At 46.0% G+C, this 12,677-nt stretch overlaps 1 protein-coding gene across 8 annotated transcripts in view; it reads left to right on the forward strand.

Moving 5' to 3' along the window:
• AOPEP (aminopeptidase O (putative)) overlaps window positions 1–12,677 on the forward strand; it is a 361,551-nt gene that overhangs the window by 250,046 nt on the left and 98,828 nt on the right. For all 8 annotated transcript variants that reach the window (XR_010945107.1, XR_010945108.1, XM_067744804.1 and 5 more), the window contains one exon: window positions 3,257–3,317. Coding sequence is in view for 6 of the 8 variants with exons in the window: in XM_067744804.1 (XP_067600905.1) it covers window positions 3,257–3,317 (61 nt within the window). In the remaining 2 variants the exon portion in view is untranslated. The remainder of the gene's footprint in view (window positions 1–3,256; window positions 3,318–12,677) is intronic.

Below are 12,677 nucleotides of genomic sequence, written 5' to 3' on the forward strand. Positions count from 1 at the left end.
GAGTCTCCCTGTCTCTTTGGAACTGTAATTGAGGGAAGGACACGCAGGGCAACCGCAGCAGCGGCCAGGTTACCTTCAGCAGGAGAGATGTGAACAAGAAGTCAGCGTTGGTGAGAGCCAGCGCAGGCCTTCTCCTCCTGCAGGCTTGTCTGCATGATAAATCGTGAACCAATGTATTGTGGATTAATTTCCTGAATTAAACGCAGAAAGAAAAGCGAGGGCTTTGCAGCCAGGCAACACAAGTTTGAATCCCAGCTCTTCAAGCACCATCTAGGAGGCCCTGCATAAGGCCCTCAGTCTCTTGGACCTTTATTTGCTCAACTCTAAGATGGGGATAATAATATTGGTCTTGTACAGAACCTCACGCCTGATAGACATCCACCGAATGTTTGCCGCAGAGAGAAGCTTTTGCCTGTTCTCAGTCTTCTCCGGTGAAGACTTGAACCTCAGTTAGTAACATGCCGGGACTCAACTCCCCAGCCCCCGCCCTCCTCCATGCCATCCCCCCGCCATGCCACCGCTAAAGAAGTGTCTTTAAGCTAAAATTCCCAGAAGGAAATTTATGTCCCTGTCCTCTTACTCACTCCTCCGTGGACATGCACAACAGCTGTTCACCATCTTTTGTAAAAATCGCTTGAAAATGGCTCTGAAGTCACTCCCCAGACTTCTCTTCTTCAGGATATTTAATCCCAGTTCCCTTGACCTCCCCTGTGGGTCCAATGTGCTTAGCCCTTTGATCATCACTACTGCTTTTTTCTAAATCCTTTCTAAATTCTCTGTCTTAAGTTGTGGCAGGTTTAAGAATGCCCGTTTTCCTAGAATCCGCGGCACAATGAAGCTCAGTTCCGAGTCGGACACTTGCTGCTGCCTTCTTGGGTATCACCTGAAGGATGGGTGACGGGAGCTTTTGGCCCCAGGGCCCTGGACACAGGAGTGTCTCTCTTTGGCTGGAAAGGAAGTAGATGAATGAGCTGCTTAGACAGAAGCACCAGTGAAGGAAGGACAGGGAAGAAAATGGACCCTTGCTTCTGAATCAGGGCAAACAACTTAGACTGCCAGCAGGGCCTGCACAGCCGCTCAAACCCCGGGGCAGCAACCCTTCCCACCCGGGTGCCAGGCAAAGGTGCAGAAGGTTTGCATTCGTTCCAAACAAGAACAGGCCTTCCGCTGAGCATAGTCTTCAGTGGAAATTACAAGATTTGTCTTACCTTCCAGCCTCACCAATGTCACTAGAAAATAAAACAACCTCAGGTCTCCTTGGACACTTCTCTAAGTGGCCCTTCTGCCCCACTTTCCTCCTCCTAGCAGATCAGTCATGCCAGTTGAGGGCATTTCCAGTGCCTCTTTCCATGGCCAAGCAAATAAATCAAGCCCAAGAAACCAAGAAAGAATCATGATCTTGATTTAAGGTGCTCTGAGAGATGCCTCCTCTCTTCTCGTCGCCCCCATCCCCGGCCCACGTGCATGTGCACACACACTCACACACAGACACCTGAGGGCACACACGCATGCACGCACGTGAGCACACTCACACACTTCCACACTCTCACAGCCTACAGAGGGGACTTGGCCATCTGCACTGAGGGTGGTGATGTTAGATGACAAGAAATAGTGGGGAAAAGCCCAGGGATGGTGGTACCTGGCCTTTCATAGAGGCACAGCCAGTAATTCCGCTGACCTGGGAACTGGGCAGACAGCCTAGGGAGGTGGTCACCTTCCCCTTATTCACTTCTGGCCTCTTCCCTGCCTGGTCGTCCCACAGGTGGGCATCATCTTGAAAATGAATCCAAACCGGTTTCTTTCCCTCTTTGTATTTTCTCTGTTTTGAAATAGCAACAGTTGCCTCCTTCGGCAATCTTTGCTTTTGCCCTGGGCAGGGAAGACAGAGGCACACAGGTGACTTGCTTCTCAGTGGAGAAGCAAAGGAAGGGACAGTATCAGTCAGCCCCGTATTCCCCAAGCCCACCCCACTCCTTCCCTCCCTCCCTTCTCACTGTGGTCCAGCCCAAAGCACAACCAGCACAGGTGTGAGGGGGGTACTTGGCCTTCAGCACCTTAACTAATGCAGACAGCATTGTATCTTTGCACAACTTCTTTACAATTCCAAAGGGAGGGAGGAGGGAATATTACATATATGTAATATAGTATATAAAATTAAAAAAAGAATACAGAGCGTAACAACTTGGGAATATCCTACTGGGAAAGGTGATTAGTAACTTAAAAAGGAATAATCTTTATTGAGTCAACAATGAAATGTGTTTTCATTCATGCAAATAAAAAATATCTATGGGGATCCTCTCTTATGCCAAGAATTGTTTTAAGTGCTGGGTTTAGGGAAGTGAGTAAAACAGACTTGGACCCTGGACTCAGAGAGCTTTGAGCCAGTGAGGAGACAGTTAAAAGTCAAGTAACCAAATCAATTGCAGTCACAAACTGTTGACGGACGCTGTGCCACAGAAGACAGGAAGCATGGTGGGTATGACACACACAGCCTGGGAGAGGCTCCAGGAAGGCCTCTGTGGTTAGAGAGACTAGGCATGAGCAAGAATTATCTAGAAGCCAGGGAGGAATGGCTTAAACTTCAGGAAGACAGTCTGCTGAGCCTAAAAATATTGGACACTTAGTACATTTAAGGAGTATTTAAATCAGCAGGGCATGAAACCAAAAGATTTCAGCTTCCTTTGGATCAGACGTAACAAGCAATCATAATATTTCAGATAAAGCAGAACGAAGGCCTGCTTGAAAACAAGCAGCAGAAGCCATGTGTGCTCCATGGCTGTGAGCCTCTCAGGGCTCCAATAATGATTTGTATCATTTTTGCTTGCTGTAGCCCATGGTCACCATAAAGTTGGAATTTCATTTTGGTGTGCTAAGTGCTATAGTGTTCAGATTTCACTTTACTCCACCTCTTTCCAGGAAGCAGTCACGCCTGCTGTGTCCCATGAACATGCCCTATCCTCCTTGAATGGCACTCCCAACCAAGAAGTTCCTCTCAAGACATTAAAAGCACCTATTGTGGTGTGCCTTTGATTCTTAGACTTCATTGTGTGCACTCTCTTTGACTGGAGAGGAGCTGTACTGAACGTGACTGGGTCCCCCTCCTCACTTTAACCTGCGACAGTGTTGCGCTTTCTCCCGATTTCTCTGGAAGATTGATGCGGTGATGTGCCCGAACAGTTGGAACCATTCTGTGTAATGAGTGCTCTGTAACTTTTTCAGTCCTTTACTTTTTGTTGTTGTTGTTTTATTTTTAAAGGCTTGAGTTGTCTGTTGAAAACATCTTCCAAGACTGGCTGGAGAGTTCCGGAATACCACAGGTGTGCTTAAGATAACTGCTTCCCGAGAGTCTGTGGAGGACAGTAAGGCTTGTGTACTTTGCTTTTCATATTTGGTGTATCCATCATGACAGTGATTTATCTGTATATACTTACAAAAGTAATCCTCTTGCTGAGTTGGAATATCCCTGAGTCAGGAAAATGATGGTCTCCCACCCGCTTAGGCCTGCACGGTGATGTGTGCCTCAGGCCTCTGCCTCTAGTGAGCGTGGTGCTGTAGGTGGACGTTCTGGTTGACCCTGAACTGAGTGTTAAATGAGGTCTTGCAAAGCGTGGCGTATACTTTGGGCGGTGTCACCCGGCAGCAGGTCAATGCTGCCATCGGGCCTCGAGCTCTGCCATTTGGATGCAGCCACATACGCGTGAGCTTGCTTGCCTGCCGCGTCCCTCGGACCGGGCGTACCCGTAGTTTCTCCGTCGTCACCCCTGTGCGGCTGCCCTCGACTTCCTCCCCTGGCTGTGCATCTCTGCCTCCGGCTGCTCTTCTCATCTGAGGGAGCAGTTTAGATTCATTTCTCTGCCTTAGGGACCGGGACCCATCCCTCCTTCAGCTTTCCTTCTCTCCCTCCCTTTCAGCCCATGGGCAACTCTGAGGGAGAGACGGTTCCCAGGCCTCCCTCGCTGCGAGGGGATCACCCGGCCTGGAGCCTTCTCTCCCTTCCGCGCTCCCCGGGTCTTGTGCTTCGCGGAGCCTGAAGGGCAGCCCCGAGGGCCGACCCTAGCTGGAGCCTGGGCCCTGAGAAGTCCGAGGGTGGCGTCCTGGATGCGGCTGGTCAAAGGACCCTGTAGGCCTGCAACTCTCCCAGCCTGGGCTGGCCCCCGGAGCAGCTGCAGACCCATCATAGTGGGCCCTAGCGTCTGGGAGTGGACCCCCAAGGTGGTGAGAAACTCTGCCCCGGGCCCAGGCAAGCAGCGCTGTTAGCCTGTTCGTTTCTGGTTTCATGACCGGTTATATGAGCTTCCCCTTGGGAGTGTCTGAATGTCAATGAAGGTCTGTGAACCATGAAATTAAGGAACAGAAGGGGCTGTTCTCCATTAGCTTTTCATCCCTCTACTCACATCTTTGTCCTGTTCTACCACACGGGGGGAAATGTCGGCCACCAGCCACCATGAGCTCATTCCTAAAAAGGACGCATTGCCTTCGGTTCGGGAATGCATGTCACCTGTTAAAACTTGTTTGTGTTTTGGCCCAGTCCTTCTGGCAGTGAAGAAGAATAAACACGCAAAACAAAATGGGTGGAATAAGGCAGCACCTGGTCCTGGGAGGCAGTGCTTTCAACTCGTGTATATTATAATGAGCTCCTGTGATTTCTACGTCAGTGGCTTCCAAACCAGGCCACTAGCTGAGTACAAAACTCCCGGGAAACAAAGTTAAGGTTTGTCTGAACCTAAATAGCCAAGCCTTGCTCTTCTTGTCTCCGATGGGGCTGAGGTGAGGGCTGGGTATCCCGCGAAGCCGTCTGCCTTGTGTTCCTAGGCCAGGCTGTTGCAAGGCTTCCAGACATTCTTAGCAGGGCCTGGAAGCTGGGAAGAGTTGGGAGCTCAAAGAGCAGAATCCCACATTTCCTGGCCCAGAACAACAAGGCCACTGTGTTCAACAGTTAGCCCCGAGGGAAGAGAAAAGAAAGAGTCCTTAATCGAGTGCCCAGAAGCAGGCGCACCCCACTCGGGCTGCAGCACTGGGGCTGACCCGCTTGCTCCCAGGAGGCTCTAATTTCCCCTGAAGAAGAAGAGGCTTTGCCACCAGCAGGAGGCTTTTGCTTTTCATTAAAAGGGGGAGGGGTGCGTGGAAGGGAGAGATTTGCCTCTGAGCGGTACGTTTTTTCCAAAGGTCTAGTTGCATTAGTGACAGCTTATAGCATAGACAAGCATCTCCGCTATAAACTGACGAAACCTGCTGTCAAAACACAGCCAGGTGCAATGAGGCCAACCCGGCTATAAATTGTATTTAAGACCCAACTGGTATTTCCTTGGGTGCTTAACTGTTCGGTAAAAACAACAGCGTCAGACAGAAAAGACCCTGATTTAGTGCACATCTCTCCATTGGTGAATGATCAGACGGCATCTTTTCATCTCTTCACCCATTTTCTGCCATTATTTATGCAGTTGATGGTGATTTACCTGCTCGCAGCCCTTTTCGCTTTCCTTGAGAGTTCCTTCTCGTTTCCACTTCAGTGAAAGACTCTGCGCCCTCTTGTTGCAGGAGCCTCACAGTGAATGGAACACCTTGTTCTTTGTCCCCATCATTATAATATAAAGTTACTGGTGTGTTTGGCCTGGAATGACAACCAGAGCACTGAAATCGTTCTGATGCTCTTTGTTCTCATTGAAAATTTCTGTTCACCAGCAATTGAAGTCATTCACGACAAAAGAGTCACGTTCTACTGGTGAAGTTTTCATTCTACAGGTTACAGAGGCTTTTTGTCTTCTCTCAGGAAGGCTTGCCTTGGGGTTGGCCTCCATTTTCCTTTCTGCCCACATGAATGGAAATCATTTTTTTTTAATGTGGAAATAGCTTCAGCAGCTATAAAAGTAAGCATGAGCCCCAAAGAAGTAAAAGAAATTGGATCCAAACCTCTTTAAAGAAACACCCAACTCTATAAACTTTGACTTTGCAAACAGACTTAAAATTCATTGTGTCGTTGGAATTATAGATTATTTCTTTTATGACTTTTTTCTGACTATAGAAGTATTACATATTGAAATATAAAAAGTTTGTAATAAGAAAATTAAAATGACCCAGAGATAAGTTTTTGATAGAAATCCTTTCAGTCATTTTACTGGTCTCCCTTTTCAAAAATAAAAATGATATGTTCTCTGTAGCAAGTTCAAGCACTACCAAAGTATAAAACATAAAAGCTCTTGCCCCTTTCAGTCTTACTCTGCAGAGATAATCTGTGTCTGGTATGTGTCCTTCCACACATTGTCTGTGCTTTACATTATGTAAATGTATATCCTTTAAAAAAAAATGGAATCTTATCATCCAAACTTAAGGTTTTCATTTAAAAATATATCTTAAGCAATTTCCCATATCCCTTGATATAATTCAAGAGCAATGATTTTTAACAGCTGCATAGCTTTCTAATAAGTGGTACCATAATTTAATTTACTCAGACCCTTCCGACTGTTGGAATAGTATACGTTATTTCTAAGAAAGTTGCCCATTCTGCTAATTTGACAGTTCTATAAATAGATTTTTATTTCTTTTCATGTTTGCCCAAAGATCTCCTCCCACCACCGGCCCATATGTACATATATTCCAATCTTTTTTTTAAACATTTCTATGCAAATACGTTAGAAATAACTTTTCTCCCTCCAGCCCTTCCTTTTTACTTCTTTATTTTAGTTGTTACAGAACTCTCTGACTCCTCCCTTTCTTTGATTTCCTGCCCACATTACCTGATATCCTTATGTAAATTTATAATTTTCTTTCCTTTCCTAGCACCTCCCCCACTTTTTCATTATATTTTGCTTGGACTAGTGCAGTAGCTAGTTGCTCTTTTAGCCACCAAGCTGTCACCCTTTCCATCCATCATCTACATCAATGCTAAGTGAATCTTCCCCCAAACACAGCTTACATCCCTCCTCACCAGAAACTTTTTCCCCATTTAGAACAATCTCTTTGGCTTGCTGTTTGAGGCTGTCAGCAGAACTGCCCCAAGCTACCTTTTTAAACTTTATTTTCCACCACTGCTAGGCATATGCCCAATCATAATTATCAGTCTGCAAATAGTTATGAGCTGAAGTTTAATTTTAATATAATCTAAATTTAAATTGAAAATCTAATAATACTGTCATGGTTTGGAACAACATGGGTGTGTGAATGAATCCACTTTTTCAACTGTCAATTCTATGAAATCTAAATTCAGACCAAGCATTTCTGAATCAAATTTAGCATCCAATTGAGACAGACTATGAAAACACATCAGATTTAGACGACTTATACAAAAAAGTGAAGGTAAAATATATCATTAAAGTTTTAAAAATTTTGGCTACATGTTGAAATGATTATACTTCGGATACATTATAACCCAATGTATACATACCCAAGAAAATATATTATTAAAATGAATTTTAGCTGTTACAGCTTACATTTTATATGTGGCAATTAGAACATTTTAAATGACAAATGTGGCTTGCATATATTCGTATTGAATAGTGATGCTCTGAAGCTATTAGTTGAGTTAAAATCTGAGTGCATAATGCCTTAAAATCCCTCACTGAATAGATATCATTGAAATCATCTGTATTTTGGTCACATGTATGGATAAAGATGGAGCTGGCCAATCCACAGACGCCCTTCAATCTGCTCTGATGGCATGGGTGATCATAATGCACGGGTGAGGGGTCGGACGCTGCTTTCACAGCAGGCGTTCATAAGGGTATGAACGAATTACCAGCCTCTCTTCAGTTCTTAATGTCAACTCCCAGGTGACCCATTTCCCAAGGTGCCAACAAGTAACACAATAACGCCGGTGAACCTCACAGCCCTTCTATGGCTTGGGCTCCTCTTTGGGGAAAGCGCTCAGCAGCCTTCAATGGCAAAGTCACGGGCAGCAGTGGCAGCAATGGGGATAGAGAGGGTGGGTAATGGCCAATCACATAAAGCGTCCTAGAAATAGGCAGGAGTCAAGCTCCCAGGCTTTAGAACATCAGGTTATTGTGTCATCTTGGAAAATGCCTCTCCTTTCTAAACAAACACCTGCAAGTTGCCAAAGGCCACACAAGCAAATGATGCAAAAGTGAAGTCTCGTAGGGAAAAATGCTGCAGTCACAAAATTGAGGAAACTTGATAAGACATGACGCAAGAGGTGCATGTCGTTGGGGCCGTGATGTGCTTTTAGCACAGAGCAAGCCAGGTGGTTTGTTAGAGGAATAACTTGTAGGCTTCTTTTAGCACAGATTATGTACTATTATCAGCATAACCTAAAGGCCCATTAGGATGCTTAATCTTAGTGGTGTCTATAAAAATTCTCCATTTAATGGTCATTCAAGAAAACTGAGACTGGTTATTTTGCAAATTCCAGAGAAATCATATTTTTCAAATTATATGTGTTATGAGATCCTTGGTTCTTTTATATCAATAATAGCCGTGGCCATAATGTGGTGTGGGTTTTGGGCTCCTAGTAATTTTGCTGTCATTCTTGTTCAGTGGTTAGATTAACAATTTCTAAGTGACTAAACATCTTGTCAGGGATCCTTGGAGATACGTTCTCTGTCCTCACTTGGGGCAGGGCCTGCATTGTCGATGAGTCACCACTGTCAGCGTTCATCGAAGTGACGGCCCCTCTTCCCACAAGCTCCACAGAGTGATATACTGCTTGGCAGTCACAAGAGACGAGGAGAGATTTTATTGAAATACTTTCATTTTTAGCCTAATTTTCTTTATTTCTGGCATCTGTGGCTTTGTGCGCATATTAGTTAGCTCAGGCTGCCATAACAAAATACCAAACTAGGTGGCTTAAACAACGGACATTTATTGTCTCACAGTTTTGGAGGATGGAAGTCCAAGATCAAGGTGCAGGCAGGTTTGGTTTCTCCCAAGACCTTTCTCCTTGGCTTGCCGATGGCCACCTTCTTGCTGTGTCCTCACACGGTCTTTCCTCTGTGTGTGTAGAGAGCTGTGTCTTAATCTCCTATTCTTATAAGGACACCCGTCCGATTGGATGAGGCCCCACCCATGTGATCTCATTTTCCTTTAATCACCTCTTTATGGGCCCTGTCTCCAACACAGTCACATTCTGTGGAACTGGGGGCTAGGACTTCAACATGTCAATTTGGAGGGTACAAGTTTAGCCCACAATAATGCTGATTCCCAATATTTCTCTGATTAGTTCCACATTTCTTGTGAATCCTTTCAAAGTGACCTATAAAAATCACTCAAGTCAACCATACTGTATTTTATTCCCTTATAAATGAATATGCTTTGGATGTAATTTTTTTGGTCCCAAATGACATTAGCATCCTGTCCACAAAAATTTAAAGTCTCTGATGAAATGAGAGACAAATGTGGGAAGGAAGAGTCCATTCTCCCAGGGAGAAGTAGGTAATCGAAGGTCTGTGCCAGGTGTTGTGTATTATTGGGGGACATCCGATTTGACACTGTCCAAATGTATTGACCTCTTCACAGTGTAAGGCACTGTGAAACAGGAGACATTTTCCTTTGGTGCCCCAAATGAAAGCACTGTCTCTTTCCTTCTTTTCTCTCCCTTTCAAAACCTGATTTCCAGAAAGAATTTGAATCTCATTCACAGTAATCTATGACTAGACACCAAGTGAATAGTAAGGATTAAAAGTGTCTCCTCTCCCTTGAAGATTTCCTTTGTAACTGTGTCAGATCTTAGGCTTCGACAAAACTGTCAAGCATCCCAGACCAGGTGGATGAGATTTGCTAGGGGACGCTTCTTCCAGGATCTGAAATCATACCTCCCAGCCCCTTCCTTCCTGCCCCTTCCCTGGTGCCTTCCTTCCCTGCCCCTTCCCTTCTTTCTGTGAATGTTGCCCGTATATCTATCCTTTACCAGGGACTGTGCATGACTCAAAGATGAGGGAAACACAGGCTTCACCCTCAGGATGCTTAATAATTCAGTGGGAAAAATAGATACGCAAATAACCGACCTAAGGCAGAGAGCCGTGAGTGGTGTAAAACTAACTCACTTTTAGGGTTGGGAAGAAAGAGGTCATTTTGCATTTGTGGAAGCAGAAAGGATTGAGGTACCATTTAAAGTTCAGTCTTGAAGGACAGGTAGGGGAGAAGGTCATTTCAGGCAGGGGGAGTGACGTTCAGCCGTTCAGCGTCTAGTGGTGGAAACTAAGTGTGCATGTTTGAGCAGCATGGGGCAGAGTCAGATCTCAGTGATGGGGGTGAGGGGAGGTGTTGACTAACTAGCTTGTCATAGCATGATTAAGGCTCTGTGGGTCGTGCCTCAGGACAAGGGGAATGGAGGCAACTTCCCGGGGGGAGGAGCGGAGGAAAGGACCCACCCTCCTAAGTGAGCCTTACTCTCACTCTCAGCTCACTTGCCCCAGCCCCGGCCCCTGCCACACTCTAACCAAGGCGATTCCACCCCCCAAAATAGACAGGTGAATGCAACTCATAGTGATAAAATACATCAGGTGAATGCATTTTGACTATCATTTGGAACAGCGATCTCTCCCTCTCCATTTTCCTTCTTAGGAAGTAGTTTATTGTTGCCCACTTTGCATGGAGAGCAGGATCTGCGAAGCGGATTGATTAGTAAGGCAGGACACAGCCAGACTGCACAGGGCTGAACGTGATGATGAAGAGTTCTCACAAAATGCACCGAAGGCTCGTAGAAAGAGTGCTAGTGCTTGAGTGGCAGTTAGACACCTGGACAGGTGGGCCAGCAGCCTTGCTGGAAAGAAAACTCCCTGGATGAAGGGCCAAGTCTTTCCCCTCCACGCAGGTACTAGGGAGTCTCGTGGAGTGAGAGGCACAGTTAGAGAGACTTTTGCTCCTTGGTTTTCAACTTTTGAAATTTTATGTCTAGAAGCTATTCATTTACATGGATACTTTAAAAAAGCATCATTAGGGGCTTCCCTGGGGGCGCAGTGGTTGAGAGTCCGCCTGCCGATGCAGGGGACAGGGGTGCGTGCCCTGGTCCGGGAAGATCCCACATGCCGCGGAGCGGCTGGGCCCGTGAGCCGTGGCCGCTGAGCCTGCGCGTCCGGAGCCTGTGCTCCGCAACGGGAGAGGCCACATCAGTGAGAGGCCCGCGTACCGCAAAAAAAAACCAAAAAAAACTACAGGTCCCAGACTCAGACCACACCCTCTGAATGAGGATCGCCATAAGGAGGGCTGGGACCGACTGATAGAATCCATAATTATGTCATCTTCTGAAATATATTCTGTGAAAAGGGTTCTCCTTCTTTGCCGAGTACCATCTAAACTCTTAGAGGCCTTCACGTTTATGTTCTTCCTGAGCAATCCAAATATTTGGCTTTGTGGTTTAGTTTATTCATTCAACCAATATGCCTAGCCTTGCGCTGGGCCGTGGACATAACAAAGCTGAAAGGGCACAATCCCTGCCCAGGAGCCCATGGTTTGTGGGAGCATCTGCAAACCAACCATTGTTCAAGGTGTGCTCAGGGGGCCTCTGCTCTGAGTTTGAGACCTATGGGGAACCGTAGAGGTTGACTTCTGTATTTGCCAAGTTCAGCCAGGAGGCCAAGTCCATTAGAAGACAACATGCTTGGAGGCTGGAGACTCGGCTGTACCACCCCCATCCCCCCTGCCCCCTCTTGGTCACAAGTTGGCCAGCTTATTGTGCAAGGGAGCCCATGTGATGGTCCTCAAGGTGCAGTGACTGGTGGGTCATGTTTGAACACACAGGCATTACCTGTTCTTCAGGTTCATACATATTGTGCACCCACAGAAAGATTCACTTAAATAAGGACACTGTAGCTCTTGCAAAGAGTGATTCTGTTTAACAGGATCTCCCTGAGCATTGCTTTATCTGTTTCATAGAGAGAGATCTTTAGAAAGAAGGAACAAGGTAAACTCAAAGAACTACGACAAGGATTTCAACTTCGGATTACAAACCTTTTGTCAATAGAAAAGACATTCAGTTCTGCCTTTTAAGAACTGCCCCCATTCTCTCTATTAGGCTGAAGACGTACTCTGGTAGACTCTTCATCAAAGGCACGTTATTCTATATTTGCATCGTGCTCTTCCCACACCTGGGGGAAAGCCCTGAGACCTAGCAGTGCAGTGAGTTGTGTACGTGGGTGCACACACACGCAGGCCTCCTTGACTCTTTGACATCGCACGGCATCATTGTACATGCTGGTGTTCAGATCTGCATCCCAGGCCTGGGGGCATCAGCTCCTGCTATGGCCGTTCACAGTGCTCACGGGATTTCTGCCCATCTCTGCTGCCAGAGCACCTGCTGACAACAAAAGCTATTAGGAACACTTGGCTGCTTTTAGAACGTGGGGCTCTTTTCTCCTCTTTTGTGGAGAGCCATCATGTCGTATAAAATAGGTGTACATTTAATATCTGCGTGGTACATATCTCTTGGGTGTGGCCTCTATTGCTTCATGGTTAAATTTTAGGCTTTTCTGGTGTTGCAGGACTTTCAGTCTGCTTTAGAATCCTTGGTAGGAGCAAGTCTTGGAGAAGAGCTCATCTGTTCATCTGTGGGGTAGCTGTGCCCAAGCTCATAGCCCTAGTTAATGGCAGAGCCAGGGCTTCGCTCTAGGACCCTGAGTCCTCAGTCTACCTAAGACATTTTATATTTTTAGCAGAGTTGCTTTTAATCCAAATTAGTTTGGTCCCATTCTTGACTTAGTTTTTACAAGACATATAAAGAGATAATAAAT

Source organism: Pseudorca crassidens, chromosome 7, assembly GCF_039906515.1.
Source record: "Pseudorca crassidens isolate mPseCra1 chromosome 7, mPseCra1.hap1, whole genome shotgun sequence".
NCBI lineage: Eukaryota > Metazoa > Chordata > Mammalia > Artiodactyla > Delphinidae > Pseudorca > Pseudorca crassidens.